General features: G+C 45.8%; 1 protein-coding gene across 4 annotated transcripts in view; it reads right to left on the reverse strand.

The window, feature by feature from the left end:
- LOC111864377 (protein winged eye) overlaps positions 1-18,766 on the reverse strand; it is a 425,251-nt gene that overhangs the window by 184,284 nt on the left and 222,201 nt on the right. For all 4 annotated transcript variants that reach the window (XM_033751485.1, XM_033751481.1, XM_033751482.1 and 1 more), the window contains one exon: positions 17,870-17,941. Coding sequence is in view for 3 of the 4 variants with exons in the window: in XM_033751481.1 (XP_033607372.1) it covers positions 17,870-17,941 (72 nt within the window). In the remaining variant the exon portion in view is untranslated. The remainder of the gene's footprint in view (positions 1-17,869; positions 17,942-18,766) is intronic.

Below are 18,766 nucleotides of genomic sequence, written 5' to 3' on the forward strand. Positions count from 1 at the left end.
GGAAATAAACCTGTGACAAGAGATGATGATGATGATGATAATAACAATAATACAGATTTACCCCACACTTCATAACCATATCCAGGTAGTCTTGTATTTACCCACGCTGCTTCCTGCTTCATACGAGGACTTAGCTGCGATTTCTAAGGCAGTAGCAGGTGTTAGGAGTATAACCATCTAATGTCTACAGCATTTTTGAGGGTACATCGTACCTTGAGTACAGTCGCCACAAAATTTCTCCGGGCCACAGCTGCGTCATAGACAGAGGGGAAGGGAGGTGCATAACGATGAACTGGGTTCTTTCCGTATGCGTTATCGTTTCGAATTCCCCCCCCCCATTTCCCCTACATCGCATACCAGGCCGACCTCAAATTTAAATTTGTAATAGTCAATGCGCCGGTCACGGTAGCCGAGCGGTCTAAGGCATGTACTGTCTTCGCTCGCTTGGAAACCGGGATCGTGGGTTCGAATCCCACTCAGGGCATGGATGTTTAGTTTGTGTGTGTGCGTTTTTCTGTGTTTGTGTACAGGTAGAGGCCTTGCGACGAGCTGATCACCCGCCCAAGGAGTCCTACCGAATGTGTAAGATCTAGAAAAACCGAAGTGAACGGAGAAGTTCATGGAGGTAGGCCTAGGCCCACTGGGGCTGTAGTGCCAAGGAAACAAAAAGTCAGTGCGCCAATCAAAGTGGCCGCGCGGTCTAGGGTATGACCTGGGATCATGCGTTCGAATCCCACTGAAGGCATGGCTGTCAGTGTAAGCGTTTATTCTGTGTTTGTTTTCCTGTGTGTAAGTAGCGGCCTTGCTACGAGCTGATCACTCATCCAAGGAGTCGTATCGACTGAAAAAAGATTACGAAACTGAAGGAAAGGTCAGGGCCCAACAAAGGGCCCTAGAGCCATTGATGAATGAATGTTCAATGCAGCTCGGGAATATTTTGCTACATCTGTACTCAACCTTACGGAAGGTAGGTCATATGGGTCGCTTTACCACCGAGGAACGAGCTTTCGGTACCATTGGGCAGGACGCTGGTTGAGCCCCAGAAATGGTCTGGACGACGTGAAGAAGAGAAAAATCTTGTCCAAGGACTGGAACTTTGGCACCTCGGCAGTCCAGCCCGTAACCAGTCGCTATCCCGACAAAGGAAGGGTGAATATTTGCATTCAAAGGAGATGAAATAATAAGAGGCTGGAAAGAACTGCATTATGAGGAGCTTCATAACTTGTACTTTCTCCAAGTATAATTAGAATGATCAAAAGGGAAATCCGTGTACTCGAAAAAAAACCTGCCGTTGCTATGATGTGGATGCAACCTACTTCTCTAGGATTTAGCACATAAGTTCAAGGTTCCATTTTCACCTTACAATTACGTAATATGCAGAAAAGCTATATATATAAACATAACGACAAATATCTCCCGAAACGTCTATCAGATATGAATCAAGCAATGGACGTCTACCATAATTTCATCTGTGGTAATACGAGGCGTGATTGGTGGCAGTGGTTGCTATGATATGCAGACCTGTAGCCATGCCAGGCAAAGGCTGTTGCAGTTGTAACACTGAGAGAGACATAAACAGTAACGGCGAGCCCCTAATTATGTATACAGCACTGTAAGGCATTCCTGCCTGCAGTCCATTTCACTCAGTTGCACGTATCGATTGCATACTATCGACACAGGCAGCTATCTGGGCCATCGCAGAAATCCAGCTAGCTGAACCTCGGAGTATGCAATTCGGGATACGTACACTAGGCGTTCTCAACATTGTGACACAGAAACACCCCCCCCCCAAATAATAAATAAATATACATAATTCCTCTATGTCTGGCGGTCAGCGAGAAGTAATTCTGCACACTGTTGCAGGTCCCTGACAAGCTGTACGGTGACAGCAGGAACGGAAATAGCTTTACAGCCTCTCTACACCTACAGTAAGCTATAAAATGTTCCTGTACAGTCACGAAAAGTGCAGTTCTGCACTGCTGCAGGTCCCTATCAGGCTGTACGGTGACAGCAGGAACGGAAATAGCTTTACAGCCTCTCTACACCTGCAGTAAACTATAAAATGTTCCTGCACAGTCACGAAAAGTGCAGTTCCTCACGAGGCTGATCGCTCGTCCAAGAAGTCCTTCCGTGTGTGAAAAATGATTACGGAAACGAATAAGAGGCCAGGGCCCTGAATGGGGCTGGAAGAGCCACTGAAAAAAAAAATATATCTCTGGCGATCAACCGTGTCAATGTGAAGTTACTGGCCTCCAAAATGGCGGACACCAACTCAGTATTAACAACGCCGATCGCGTGAGAAGACCACTGCATACGCCGATGAAGTTACAGGATCCATGTAACAGACAGCTTCACGGTGAAACTGCAGGTTCTGCAGCTCTACTCAGACACGAAGACAGCAACAAAGGACTGGCGCACGTTTGGCTTGCAGCGATTAGGGCAGATTATCGGCTTGTGTACTGATCTCATCTGGAAATGGATCAATAGAATATAGACGGCGAATTGTCACGTGTCTATACAGACTAGGTATACTACAGATAGAGTACCAATCTAGCATCAATATGCATAATAAACAAGTCTGATAATGCATTAACTGCAGAACTGTACAGTGTTATGTTTCGACTATCCAACCTAACACAAAGGGAAGCAAGTATTTTTATCTGGAAGCAGTAAGGTCTTCCGGGATAGCTCAGACGGTATAGGGACTGGCTACGGGCTGGACGAGTCCCGGTAGGATCAAGAATTTTCTCTTCTCCACAGCGTCCAGGCCGGCTCTGGGGCACACCCAGCCTCCTATCCGATGGTTAACGAGGGCTCCTCCCTGAGTATGTTGTCAAGACTTTTCCGAAACGTCGCTAGACTTCTATCGGACCACCCAGAGTGACACAATAGAAGATAACCGTTATATCAGCTCTCTTAATATTAACTATATTATGTTTTGTTATAATCGCGCTTCGTCCCTCCGTCTGTACGCACGAACTACTGAACGGCTTTCATGACATACCGAGAAGTTTTATATTAAAATCTGCTGACTAACGCCATGAAACGGAGACCTTTTTGCGAAGCTGCTAGTCGCTCTGCTACTCGAGAAATTCCCAAGATTTTATGGAACCCGAAGCTTCATTGCCGTGTTCACAAGAGCCAGATCAATCCAGTCCATACCAACTCATTCTATTTTCTTTATTGCTAGTGGGGTGGGACTAAGTCCCTTGTACTGCGGCCACTTCTGGCCTATTGTACCAGCCCCAGGTGATACGTGAGGGTGATTGTGGAGCAGTTGGTGGAATGAAGACTGGCAGAGGAAACCGAAGTACTTGGAGAAAACCCGCCCCCGCGACACTTTCTCCACCACAAATCCCACTTGACCGAACCCGGGCCGCCGGCGTGGGAAGCCAGCGACTAACCGCTTGGGCTATGTCGAGGCCTCGCCCTCACTGGTTAACTTTTTGCAATTAAAATACATTCTCTATACTGATGAAAGCAAAGTTAGCCCCGGGCTTAATTAATTGACCACCGCGCCATGAAGTCGTATGGAGAAAAGACGTACTGCTCAACAATTCTTCGCCTCGGTACTAGTTGGAGCTGAGTGGTCAGCTTCACGCGCCTGCCGCTTTACTCCCGGGGAGAGAGCCCTCAGTACCCTTTGTGTAGGAGGCTGGGTGGGCCCCAGAGCCGAACCGGTCAGGACGCTGTTGAGAAAAAAATCTCTTGCCCCCATCGGGACTTGAAAAGTGATTCCTCGGTCGTCCAGCCCGTAGCCTAGCCGCTATACCGACTGAGCTATCGAGAGCAATGATAAATGATTATAATACGAGCTGAACATCGCCGCAGGTCACACTAAATTTTCTCTGGCAGCTTTTGCGGCCCGCGTGCCTCAGTGCCTTCACTCCTGACCATCGTCAAGTGACAGTGACACAGTTCCTGTACCTAAAAGCATCAAGCCATGAACATGTATGGAGGGAACAGAGATATAGTTCCACATATTCTCAATTTCGACACAGCAAACTGTAGACTATTACATTCCTGGTGGGTTTTAACAAGCCATTATCGAAGGCAAAATGTCGACCACACTGTCTGTCCTCTGCTGACAATCTGACTGTTTCGTCAAAAGAATAATTCAGTCGCTATGTCCAAGCCTCAGCACCAGACGCAATTGTGTGCAGAGTTTCATGCCTCTTTAACATAAAGGGAAGATTCTTATGTGCCCATTTTACAGAACACTTGAGGCGGTCGGGCTCCAGAACTCTTCTGGATATGAACCAAGCTCCGTCAGGGCTGGATGGAGACTTCGGGAAGCCCCAAGCCAGTGGTTTACGAGCTTCATATAAAAATGCTGTCTCAGCTTAGCAAAGATTTCATTGCGCCCCTCTAGCTTAACTTTCTGTTCAGAGAGACAGACAGAGAGAGAGACATAGATAGATAGATAGATAGATAGATGGGTGGGTGGGTAGGTGGATACGTAGGTAGGCAGACAGACAGATAGAAGATCTCTTCATTTTTCAGTTTTTAAAATCACATTTTATGTTTTATCAATTAATATTTATGAAGATAAATGCACGAAATTAAAAACCCGACCTCTGACATTTTGAGAATTATATTTAGTTTAATTTTACTGTAAAGGTTTCTGAGTATCGCAAGCCCCCTAACCAACCGGTCATCCTTGTCCCCAAATGGGTGTGCCCCGCATTTTGGGTACCACCTCCCTATAGCTAACTAACTAACGGAGCTGAGTCCTTGTTGAGAAACCACCAGTTGCGCAGCTACTCAAGAAATTCCCAAAATTTTATGGAATCAGAATGTTCATTACCGTGTTCACAAGAGCCCTCCTCTGGTCCCTATCCTGACAGATGAATCAAGTCCATACCGCACCAATCCTATCTCTCTAAGATCAATTTTAATATTATCCTCCTACCTATGTCTAGTGCTTCTTAGTGGTCTCCTTCTGGTTTTCCAAACAAAATCCTAAATGCATTCCTCTTCTCCCCATGCGTGCTATATGCCCTCCAGTACCGTACGCTACAACAAAAATGTGGCCTCTTCACGGACCCTAGGCGGTCCAAAATTCGCCCCTGGGAGGCGACATACCGTATTTACACATGTATAGGCCGTACATTTTTTGCCAAAAATTCAAGAGGAAAACTGGGGTGCGGCTTATATTCGAAATATTCGAAATCACACTTCATTTAAAAAAATATATATTCATAATTAGTAATACAGAGTGTTCTACTCCTGAAATAATATTCCAAGAAAATTATTTTTTCTATAATTTCTGTCTGAAAATTGTGCTGCGGCCTATACATGCGTAAATACGGTATTATCCTCCCTCGTCCTAGTTTAAAACAGATCAACTTCCTCAAATTTTGTCACAATCAGCAATACTAAATTTCTAGAGACGACGACAAAAAAATTTTACTGGTATCATTATCCTTAGAACTGTTTCTACATGTATGTAAAACACGTCGAGATCACTGTCAAGATATGAACAAAATCCGCAGGAATTCATTTTCATTTTTAGGAACGTAAATCGGAAGAAAATAAGCAAAATGCTTTGTGAACGTGCCACCGAAATAGCGGTCTCCTGGTTCGCCGAAACAGAGTCTGAACAGGAATGAAATGTGTGGTGTTGCTGTATGCGGAAATGCGCAGACACGTTGCTTGGCAACAACCACGCAGCTGCAACACAACAGAAAGAGATGAAAGATGTCGCCTCCCACATCATTTCTGCCCGTCACAGGTGTGTGTGCTTGTGTCGTATTTCCGTCATTCCAACGAAACCAATAGCAGTGTACAATTCGTTGCCTTCACAGACTTATAAGGGAATGCTGCACTTGTTTCGTGGCTGATTTCCACCTGTCTCAGTATCTGGAGGTCGCTCAGACGGTGAGCCTCTTACGTAGAGTGTAAGCCCGCATATAGTGCGACCCTTTACAATTCCTATGACAAAAACTGGGGGAGAAAAAAATAAGTTTTGACAAAATCGAATACATAATTTAGTTCTGGGTGTTGTAGGCAAAATCTATACTGACCAAATCCTTTCAGGCTATCAGCCGTGTAAACTAGTTAAAAAATTACCGACGTTTCAGGGACCATCTGTACTCAATCCGGAAGGTCATCAGACCGTGAAGATTGGGAAAGAAATGGTGCTTGAAACGTAGGAAATTTTTAAATAACTGACATGACTGACAGCCTGAGAAGATTTTATGAACTTCAGCCTCTATGAAAGCTTCAGGTTTTACAAAAACTATAATATCAATAAATCATATATTAAAAATATAATTATTTTTGTTCACAAATATTAAAGCACAATAGACCACTGTAGGTCGCGGTGCAAGGGGTGTTCTGAGAACAAGCAGTTAAAAGTAATGGAGTCTTATGTTCGGGCTTTTACAGTAGTTCGTACATACATTCTGCCGGTTCTCACGGTCTCTTAGCTTGCGGATTTCTTATATTTTTCCTTCTACCCTGAAGATGGAGGCGACACGTTCCTCCGAAACGTCGGTTAACACCACATATACACGGTGCCAAATCTCAGAAGACTGCTTTCTTCATAGTCACCGGCGTGAAAGCCTCAAATCTTACAAGTAAAAAAATGTTGCCACTACAGGGATTCGAACCCCGGCGTTCTAGCCCGTAGTCCGTCGCTGTACTCTTATTGTGCCAGTCCGTACATGATCCCAACCTTGTGACGCTATTTCACATTACACTGATCCAGCGACATTAGAAGTAACCTTCAGGCGCACGGCCTGCTTCCTGGTGATGACGTCAGCAGGCGACCGGCCGGCCTTGAGTCGCGTGTGTTCAAAGCCAGTCTTCCTTATTCTAAGTTGGGAACATTCCCTTCGCCATACTGGCTGCTCTCCTAGCAAAATGTTGAGCGGTGTGAAGGGGATATCCTACAGCGCAGTCCGGTAAAGTTCACTGACGTTTCGGAAGAAACTCTTGCCCTCCATCTTCGTTGTCAAAGAGTAAGACAAATAAGCAATGAGCAAGACGCAGACACACAGCAACATACTTAAGAAGACCTCTGCCTCCTTGACTTTATCCTTCGAAAATTAAGATGGACGCAGCAGGTTCTTACGAAACGTCGGTCAAGATCTACCAGTCTACACATCACATCCCAGAAGACACAACTACTCTTCTTAGTCACCGTGCAGTGGAATATTAAAAGATTCAAACACACACGCACGCACGGGCGTGCGTGCTTAACTAATTAAGCACTAAGCCATGAATACGTATGGGAAAGTAGATGTGAAGATCCATGTATTCTTCACCTCGGGACACAAATACAGCCGGCAGCCGGAATAGTTCGATAGGTGCAAAAGATATTTCTCTTCTTCATAATATCTGCACTGGCCGCGCCATAGCTCAACCGGTTAGTCGCTGGCTTCTTACCGCGGCGGCCCGGGTTCGATCCCGGCTCTAGTCAAGTGGGATTTGTGGTGGACAAAGTGGCGCTGAGGCAGGTTCTCTCCGAGTACTTCGGTTTCCCCTGCCAATCTTCAATCCACCAACTGCTCCACAGTCACCCTCACCTATCATCTGGGGCTGGTACAATAGGCCAGAAGTGGCCGCAGTACAAGGAACTTAGTCCCACCCCACTAGCAATAATAATAATAATAATAATAATAATAATAATAATAATAATAATGTCCGCACTGGGTCTGGAGCCAACCCACCCTTCTATTCTCCTGGAATAAGCCGGTCGGAGGGTAATACTGACCACCCACCAACTGCTGCCCAGGTTAAGAATGATGGAGCTATACCTCCACTCTCTCACGCGTTTTCATAACGTGGTGTTTTAATTAATTAAAGCCAGGGATATCTAACTAGCTCCGTGGACATGAGCCCTTCTTGAGAAGCCGCCAGTCGCTCAGCTACTCAAGCATTTCCCAAGATTTTATGGAACCCGAAGGTTCATTACCCTGTTTACAAGAGCCCTCCCTATCCTGAGGCAGATCAATCCAGTCCATACTACCCCAACCATTTTAATATTGTCAGGATTTCAGTTACTATAGACGGGGTTTGGATTGGTAACCGGATTTATTGAACTCTTACAACTTGTAACTACACGAAAGGATTATGTTCTCACCTGCTTTGAGCGAATATGACATAATAGTTGTATCATCCGGCCTCTTACGTCTTGGTCTTCCTAGTGGTCTCTTTTCCTCCTGGCTTTCCCACAATTATCCTAGATGCATTCCTTTTCTCCCCCATTCGTGCTACATTCCCTACACACCTCATCCTCCTTGACTTGATCATTCTAATTATACTTGAAGAAGAGTACAAGTTATGAAGCTCCTCATTATGCAGTTTTCTCCAACCTCCTGTCACTTCATCTCTCTTAGGTCCAAATATTCTCCTCAACATAGCCTAGGGACAGATCCGGGATAGCTCAGTCGGTATAGAGACTGGCTACGGGCTGGACGACCAGGGGTTGCAGTTCAAGTCCCGATAAGTTCAAGAATTTTCTCTTCTCCAAATCGTCCAGACCGGCTCTGGGGCCCACCCAACCTCCTATCCAATGGGTACCGGGGGCTCTTTCCCCGAGGGTAAAGCGGCAGGGGCGTGAAGCTAACCACTCACCCCAAATAGTGCCGAGGCCAAGAAAATGTGGATCTATGCATCCACTCCCCCATACGCCTTCATGGCGCAATGCTTAATTACTTATGGACAGGGACAACTTTACCTTTTACAGCCCAGGGATAGATTTACCTTTATATAATTTTTCGCTGGAGGGTTGGCAGATAATTCATGTAACAGAAATAGCTCTCAGGGCGCAACACTAAGGGCGGAAAGGGATGCCCTGGGAGGGTGCAAGCCTGTCAGGTGAGCGATTGCATTAGTTCGTTAGAGTCACCCTCACCATCATTTGTCACACCTTTCCGAATGACAGCCTCCCCCCGCCTCCCCCACAAAGGGTACACGCTGAGGTGCGCCTGTGTAAGATTTCATGGCACAGTTTTTAATGGACTTAATCACAGGTAATATGACGGATCACGCCGTTCGGCACCGGAGCCACGGATTCTGTGTTCTGGTCCGCCCTGCTACGGCACCAATGTTCTATTTTACTGAACTATTCAACGACGCTGTATCAAACTAACTCCATGCAGCTAATTCCTTCTTGAGCACCCACCAGTCGTGCAGCTGCTCAAGAATCTCACGTGAGATTTATACTGGACAAAGTGCCACTGGGGCAGTTTTTCTCCAAGTACTTCGGTTTCCCCTGCCAATTCTGATTTCACCTACGGCTCCACACTCATCATCATCAGGGGCTGGTACAATATGCCAATTAATTGCCGACGTACCAAGTGGACTCAGTCTCACCCCACCCCAAGAAACCAAAAAAAAAAAAAAAAAAGAGACTAAAACCTCAGGTTATCCATACTTAATTAAGTCAACAGCGCACCATGAAGACGTAAAGGTGAGTCAAAGTATAGCTGCACACTTATTGCCTTCAATACCAAGTGGAGGTGAGTGGTCAGCTTAACGCCCCGGCCGTTTTACCTCCTTCCAGCGATACAAAGTGGGTGAGCTCCAGGCCGGCTAGGGACACATGTCATTGTATTTCGCAATTAGATCGCATCAAAATCCTCTTCATTTTCAATCTTAGAATGTAAAGCACAGCTATTCCTGTAACAGGCCGTGGAGACCCATAGGGTTGTGAGACGTCGAGGCTCCCACATTTTCTCTAGACAATCGGGCTCACAGATGGTGGTGAGGTTAAGTAAAGCTATCCCTGTAACAGGCCGTGGAGGCCCATAAGGTTGTGAGACGTCGAGGCTCCCACATCTCCTCTAGACAATCGGGCTCACAGATGGCGGTGAGGTTAAGTAAACCTATCCCTGTAACAGGCAGTCGAGGCTCCCACATATCCTCTAGAAAATCGGGCTCACAGATGGCGGTGAGGTTAACTAAAGCTATCCCTGTAACAGGCAGTGGAGACCCACAGGGTTGTGAGACGAAGAGGCTCCCACGTCTCCTCTAGACAATCGGGCTCAGAGATGGCGGTGAGGTTAAGTAAAGCTATCCCTGTAACAGGCAGTGGAGACCCATAGGGTTGTGAGGCGAAGAGGCTCCCACATCTTCTCTAGACAATCGAGCTCACAGATGGTAGTGAGCTTAAGTGAAGGTATCCCTGTAACAGGCCGTGGAGGCCCATAGGGTTGTGAGACGAAGAGGCTCCCACATTTTCTAGACAATCGACTCACATATGGTAGTGAGCTTAAGTGAAGATATCCCTGTAACAGGCCGTGGAGGCCCATAGGGTTGTGAGACGAAGAGGCTCCCACACTTTCTAGACAATCGACTCACAGATGGCGGTGAGGTTGTCAGCCTTACACACCGGCCGCCATTTACCCACATGAAGATTTCTAGTACTCATTTCTGTTAGTGGCTGAGTCGACCCCAGGGCCACAGTGCGGCTGGAAGGATTAGGTCAATCATATTTATTCTTATGAACCTGAAAACAAGCCGACCTCTCTCTTCTGAGAAGCGGTTTTGAAAAAATAAATAAATTTCCCTATATTCCGGCCAATTCGGTGAACCTAAACTTACCTTCTCCAGACAGGCCACACCATAGCTCAAGCGGTTAGTCGCTGGCTTCCCACCGCGGCGGCCCGGGTCTAGTCAAGTGGGATTTGTGGTGGACAAAGTGGCCCTGGGGCGGGTTTTCTCCAAGTACTTCGGTTTCCCCTGCCAATCTTCATTCCATCAAATTCTCCATCATCATAATCACCCGGGGCAGACTACAATAGGCCAATCAGTGGCTGTCGTGCCGAGTGGACCCAATTGGACTCCACCCCCCACTAAGCGAATTAAAAAGAAATTACCTTCTCCAGATGAATGCTTACCAAAACACAACGTTACATTACTTAACTTGTAATTACACAACAGGTTATGGTACACGTTGAAATTCTTCTTAAGCCGTAACCTTACTTACTTACGAAGCTTAGCCCTACTAGAGGAGTCGCCAATTCTGCATCTACTCAAGAATTTCCCAGCATTTTATGGAACCCGAAGGTTCATTACCGTGTTCACAAGAGCCCTCCACTGGTCCCTATCCCGAGCCAAAGCAATCCAATCCACACCACCCCATCCTATCTCTATAAGATCAATTTTAATACTGTCCACCCACCTACGCCTTGGTCTTCCCAGTGGTCTCCTTCCTTCTCTCTTTCCCACCAATATCCTATATGCATTTCTCTTATCCCCCATTCGTGCTACATGCCCTGCCCACCTCATCCTCCTCTACATGATCATTCTAACTATGCTTGGAGAAGAGTACAGGTTATGAAGCTCCTCATTATGCAGTTTTCTCCAACCTCCTGTGACTTCATCTCTCTTCGGGCCAAATATTCTCCTCAACACCCTGTTCTCAAACACCCTCAGTCTGTGTTCCTCCCTTAATGTCAGAGACCAAGTTTCACACCCATACAGAACCACAGGCAAAATTATAGTTCTGTATATTCTAATTTTTATGTTTTTGGACAGCAGACGAGAAGACAGAAGATTCTATCCTGAATGGTAGCAAGCATTACCCGAGTTCTTAAGCGGTAAACACGTGTTAAAAAGTTTTTCAAAAGAATATATGACATATTTCGTAAGTTGATTAAAATTGTGACTGTTACATATTTCGTCTGCACACAAACCGCGGGTCATACCTCTCGGCATCAATAACAGTCATTTTTATTTAGCAAACCTTGTGTATTGGGGGATGTTCACCCTCTCTCAGTAAAATGATACCGCGGAATTCCATCTTCAATTATTGGTACTGATATGCAGAAATATGATTATGGTCTAATATGTGTGTGTCCTTTTTTTTTTCATAGCAGACCTAGTTCTCTCTTATTTTCTACCCTTGTTAGCCGGTACAATTTTTATTTCCACTTGCAATGCTAACCCCCCACTTCTCTCTCTAAAAAAAACACCCACTATAACCAAACGACCCTCTCGTAAACTCTCGGCAAATTTCGCACTCACTTCCACCCACACCCCAACCCCTCTCTCCACCCCTTCACTCTCCACTACATCAGGGATAATTATTATAGAAAATTGCTGTACTGCTGGTAGTCATTGTCCCATCCATTTAACAACAGAACATCAACATGCGCAGATGTACCGTGCGCACGGCCCGCTTTCTATACGTACATTTTGTGGAACCACACACATGAAATGGCGGGAGTGGGGATGATGTCTCGTTATTATTTTCACCGATTTTTTCTCTCACTCTTCTCTTTATCGTGTACCCCTCCAATTCCTAGTTCCCCCCCCTTCTTCGAGCGTTCTCACACATGTGGAATTGTGTTGTGGGTCGGAGTGAGTTCAGAACTCGCGCAGCGTTGACGCGACACGGGATAGAAGTGATGTCCTGTCACACTACGGCGCCCAGACTTGCCAACTTGTTACAATAAAAATTCGATGTGACTTCATTCGTGGGCCAATCCAAAGCACAGGTCTATCCTTACAATATCGGTATCAAAACAGGGTAAAGCTATCCCTATAACAGGCCGTGGAGACCCACAGGGTTGTGAGACGTCGAGGCTCCAGCATTTTCTAAGACAATCGGTTCACAGACCTTCCGTCTTGTGGCTTCCCAGGTCCGGCCATATGGTATTTGTGGTGGACAAAGTGGCACTGGGGCAGGTTTCTTCTCCGACTACTTCGGTTTCCTCTGCCAATTCTCATTCCACCGACTGCGGCCACTTCTGGCCTATTGTACCAGCCCCAGATGATAGGTGAGGGTGATTGTGGAGCAATTGGTGGAATGAAGATTGGCAGGGGAAACCGAAGCACTCGGAGAAAACCTGCCCCAGCGCCAATTTGTCCACCACAAATCCCACTTGACTAGACCCCGGGATCGAACCCGGGCCGCCGCGGTGGGCAGCCAGCGACTAACCGCTTGAGGTATGGCGCGGACCAATCAGTGCAGTATATACCATATCATACATCCGGTTGTGTCTTACAATAGAAATTTCTGGATATGTAAAGGTAATTTGTTGGGCCAAACAACTGTTGGAAAACAACATGAGTTGGCAATTTCTGCGGGAACTACAAATAAACTCAACAGGTCTGTTTGTCAGGCTCGCACGTGCTACTGTGAAACGTTTCCTGTATTGCAAGTAAACGTGGGAATTACGAATAAAGACACAAAAGAAACAGGTAAAATTTGGAATGAGAACCCGCAGAAAGAGTTACAAATTCACAATAAATACCGTGAATGCAAATGTGTCAATCAACATAAATTCACGAATTAATGTTAAAAAATATAGCTGGGGGGAAAACCGGTATGTTGGCTACACTGGTCACACCAAACCAAGACGGAAAGTGGCGGTTTCCAGAGTTTGCTCGATTTTCATTGGTTCACCTCGTAAATTCTGGAGGGCGGAGCCATTCTCTGGTAATTACTATCCCTGGGATATAATGAGAATGTGGACATTATAAAAATTTCAGCTGTTCTGTTTATGTGGGAGTTAGGGAAGATTTCATGACTGCCCTTCACGCGAAGCCGAAAGGTGGTTGGGGGGGGGGGGGGGGGTGCGCACCCCGGGGANNGCACACCGGGTATTACAGAACCCAGACTACAGGACAAAAATATATTATTTACGATGTTATATATGTACTAGGGGTTTTTAAGGGCTCTTTCCAAAACACTACAACACCCTCGAAATTTCATGGGAGGCCTGTGCGTGTATTTTGACGTACAGTGCTACCTCCCTCCCGCTGTCTCGGCAGAATGTGTTGCATTCTCGCAACTGCCTTGTGAATATCAAAGTTAACATAACAGGAGGGAGGTTCCTTGTTGGAGGGGGCGTGGCGAAAGAACGTTTAAAGGGATAGTGGGGGTGAGGAGGTATTTAGATGGTATATATAATAAGTCATACCAGAACACAAATATTCTTAGCTTCGTACAGAAGTAGCTGTTTATATTCGAACCATCAGCTGTGACGAAAATAAACTTCTGTCTCAACATTATCATCTGCGTTCATACGACCCGCGTTCCTAGTAGTAATAAAGCAACAATGGGGCGGGGATTTTTGAAACGCTGCTTCTAAGAATAAGTAATTTCTTCCCCCCTGTAACATCACAAAATGTTCAAGGAATAATATTATTAATGTCTACATAAGAATTATATGCACCTTACCGACGTAAGCTGTTGCTCCTTTGACGTACTGTGCTACCAGCACCGCTGCTAACATTGCTACTGTTAACTCTACTGTCATAACTAGAGGAGCCGCGGTAGCTCAGTCGGTATAGCGACTGACTGCGGGCTGGATAACAGAAGGATCGGAGTTCCAGTCCCGGTAGGGTCAAGAATTTTCTCTTTTTCACGTCTTCCAGACCAGCTCTGGGGTCCACCTAATCTCATATCCAATGCGGTACCGGGGGCTCTTTCCCCGGAGGAGTGGCCGCGCCATAGCTCAAGCGGTCAGTCGCTGGCTCCCCACCCAGGCGGTGCGGGTTCGATCCCGGGTCTGGTCGAGTGGGATTTGTGGTGGGGCGGGTTTTCTCCGAGTACTTCGGTGTCCCCTGCCAATCGTCATTCCACCAAATTCTCCAGTATCATACTCACCTGGGGCAGACTACATTAAGCCAATCAGTGGCCGCCGTACCGAGTGGACCCACCTGGACTCCACCCCCCACTAAGCGATTTTTTTTTAATTCTCCGGGCTAAAAGCGGCCGTAGCGTGATGATGACCACTCACCTCCAGCTAGTGCCAAGGTCAAGAAAACGTGGATCTATACATCGACTCCCTCTTACGCCTACTTTGATTTCTTTCAAAATAAGGAAAATAGGCTAAAAATAAAGTAAATAATAATAATAATAATAATAATAATAATAATTCGATTAGGCCAGAGCGTTCTCTTCCAATTCATCATCATCCATGTGTCAACCCGCAATTTTACGCTAAGATGTCTAGATATACTGACAGTGCCATAAAATAAGCCACAAACGAAAGGTATTACCATGACAAATAATATTTCCATGTTTTGATATGTGACATATTAACCGCTACATTCGTACACATAACGATGCCACTAAGGGTCCCATCCTGTGTGACACACAAATCGTACAACACAGACACAATGAGGAGACAACGCAACATAAATGCAACAACACTACAATGGTCATACCTCACACGTTATGACAAAACATAACTACAATATTACACAAAATGTCATAATTCCTTCTAATGTATGCCTTCTGGAAACGCCTCGTATGCGCCAAAACATGTCAGATGTAATAAATTAATTACCACACATAAACAATTATCGAAATTTGCACATTACCTATAGTTCTACAAGCCAGAAGGAAAGAGACCACTGGAAAGACCAAGACGTAGGTGGGTGGACAATATTAAAATTGATGTCTGAGAGATAGGATGGGATGGTATGGATTGGATAGATCTGACTCAGGATAGGGACCAGTGGCGGCTTCTCAAGAAGGGCTCAGCTCCATGAGCGAGTGATCTATCGTTCTGCGGGCACACGGTAGCGTAGTTGGTTGACGATCTATGATGCAAGCTGTAAGGTCGCGGGTTCGATTCTCGATGAGGTCACTGGATCTATTTCAATTGACCTAATCCTTCCAGCCGCACTATGGCCCTGGGGTCGACTCAGCCTCTAACAGAAATGAGTACCAGGAATATTCCTGGGGGGTAAAGAGCAGCTGGCGCGTAAGGTTGACAACCTCACCGTTATATGTGAGCCGTTGTCTAGAGAAAGTGGGAGCCTCAACGGCACGGCATCTTACAAGGATAAATTTTTCCCATCGTCCTGTTTCTATTTATTCAAAACGACGTTTCGTAGACTATACTGGGCCTCAAACCTCAGGTAAAAGGACTGATCAGTTGGGGTCAATCGATACAGTTCGCTCCTGTCTCCAAACTGTATTGGTCTGAACATCCTGCTTTGTGTTCAGCCCTGCTCTACCACAGGGATAATCCCTTTGTTTACTGCAAACGAAGTTAACGGACTTGGCCAGCCTCTATTGCCTTCTGGGATGTGAGTCTAAAAAATGTTTACCGACGTTTCAGAGTACTCATCTACTCTTTAAGTATGGAGACATCGGAAAAGTTAAGGCTCAGGTGTCAATGAGCTTTAAGTAATTAAGCAGCATTCTGAACCTCACCATTCGATGGGGGTGGACAGCTTCACACTCCAGCCGCTCTTCCCCCTGGGCAAAGAGCCCCCGATACCTATTAGATAGGAGGCTGGGTGGGCCGCAGGAGGTCTAGACTCTGTGGAGGAAAGAAAAAAATAATTTGCCTTTGCCGGGAATCGAACCCCAGTCGTCCAGCCCGTAGCTACACCGATTAGATGTCTCGGTTCTTAGAAAGCAGTGAAGAAAAAAAAAGTACACGGGATCGCATCCAAGAATACGATGATTTTCATTGTCAGTGCCTTGACAATTTCAACCGTTACATTACATTGGACGTTTATATGACCATCTACACGGTAATAAGCTGATATCAATATGGGATTCCTAACTTACAGCTTATATGAAATTTCAGAACCAATTACCCTTAGTAATTTAATTATAATATTATTTGTGATATTCCTATTTGTTATTCTGTATTTAAATTATATTTCAACACAGTTTAGAAATCTCTCTGGGCAGACCGTACATAATCTGACACAAGCACAGCCTCTTCCTCCATTTTGTACAAAGCAACCTGCCAACACTCGGCACACTACAACGGATTATACATTTAATTAAGTTAATGACAATTTAATAAGCGTAACAATGAGGTATACAAATCTTCTGTAGTGCCCGAAGGCGACCCTCCCCTTCAACTTCTGTAATGTGAAATTAGGGGAAATTTCACTCCTGATGCCGACAGATAAAGTAACACTACTCATACTTATGACAATTTTGCACTGCGCAAAATATCATTATAAAATTAAAATATCTCACACTGGGTCCCAGATGTGAAATTTGTTTGCTTACTAATTCTTACGAGTTGTATTGTAAGCATCTCCTAGTATATGAATTCGACATACCAGGGAGAGTCAGCAAACAGGTCACAAATAGAAGAAAAACAGCTGTAATGGACGTAACAAGTTTCCTATTGTATCACTAGGTAGCACCACCTCTGTGGTCCAGTGGTCAGAGTTCCTGGCTACAGAACCGGAGGTTCGATTCCCGACCCTACCAGATTTTCTGAGAAGCAGTGAGTCTGGAACGGGGTCCACTCAGCCTCGTGATGATAACTGAGGAGCTATTTCAAGGCAATAGCGGCTCCGGTTTAGAAAACCGAGATTAACGGCCGTGGGGATCCGTTGCGCTGACCACGCGACACCCTCTATCCACTAAAGTTGGCACTAAGGCAGCGTCTACACGAGCGCACAAAATGCGTCCGCTGTAACGAACGTCGTGACGTCCGTTGTAGAAATAAACAAGAGGGGCGAATGCTACGCTTTCTTCTGGCTCCATTGCAGACAAAAAACTACGCACCGCATTCTGCAACTGTGTGGCGTCCTCAGCAAAGCCTTTCGTCAAGTGTAGGTATCGCACACATATAGCGTATTATTGAAAATTCTTCCTTGTGCACTATATATACAAGCCCTCTGTCAATACAGGGTTTGTAGAGTAGATCATGTCTATCTTACGTATCTTATGCTACAACGGCAGCTTAGTCACTTGAACGGTCGTAAGCTTAATCGCCGCAAAGTCGTGTGTATAAGTTATCAATAAATGCATTCACCAATCCAGACCCTGTCCACATTCACTCATACACGTGACAGTACTTAACAAAAAAGTTATAAGAAAAAATATCGCTTTTCAGTAATTGCCCCTTTCACCACAAAATGCGCAGGCACCAACTGGGATGCATATCCCGGAAGTGAGCTAAGGTACAGCCTGTCTTACCTTCGATGTACAGGTCCAAGGGCGAAGGCTCTGATGTCTTTGCACTACTCAGCCTCCATCTCGAACTGCACCCTGAAAGCAGTTACAACCGGGTCAATTCTTGCACAGAATCATTTGCAGTTTGCCGCTCCTGATTCTGTTAAATGTTTTCTGATAATTCTTGATTCATACATTGCAATTAAGCCCCATAAGTGGTCTTTTGGAAGGGCACGCGGTAGTGTAGTTGAGGCACTATGTTACAAGCCAGGAGGTCACGGCATCGAGTCCCGATGAGGTGGATTTTTTCAATTGACCTAATCCTTCCAGCCGCACTATGGCCCTGGGGTCGACTCAGCTTTTAAGAGAAATGAGTACCAGGAATCTTTCTGGGGAGTAAAGGGCGTCCGGTACGTAAGGCTGACAACCTCACCGCCATCTGTGAGCCGATTGTGTAGAAAATGTGGAAGCCTCGACGTCTCACAACCCTATGGGCCTCCACGGTCTGTTACAGGGATAGCTTTACTTTCTTTACATTCAAGTGGTCTTCTGGCTTATGACGCCGTGTAACCTGGTAGGTGGTTACCAAGATTTCGGAGGAACACAGTTCTCCATCTTCATGGTGGAGACGTAAGAAGTTGGTTCCTCCGAAACAACGGTAGCCACCGACCACACTGCAGTCTGTTTTTTTTTTTTGTATACATTTTATGAAGTTTTTTTAACATAAATATAGAAAACTAACCTCTACAGATTCGGTCCAGGGTTTCGGCACCATTTTTTTGGCCGCGCCACAGCTCAAGCGGTTAGTCACTGGCTTCCCACCGCGGCGGCCAGGGTTCGATCCCGGGTCTGGTCAAGTGGGATTTGTGGTGGACAAAGTGGCGCTGGGGCAGGTTTTCTCCGAGTACTTCGGTTTCCCCT

Source organism: Cryptotermes secundus, unplaced genomic scaffold, assembly GCF_002891405.2.
Source record: "Cryptotermes secundus unplaced genomic scaffold, Csec_1.0 scaffold83, whole genome shotgun sequence".
NCBI lineage: Eukaryota > Metazoa > Arthropoda > Insecta > Blattodea > Kalotermitidae > Cryptotermes > Cryptotermes secundus.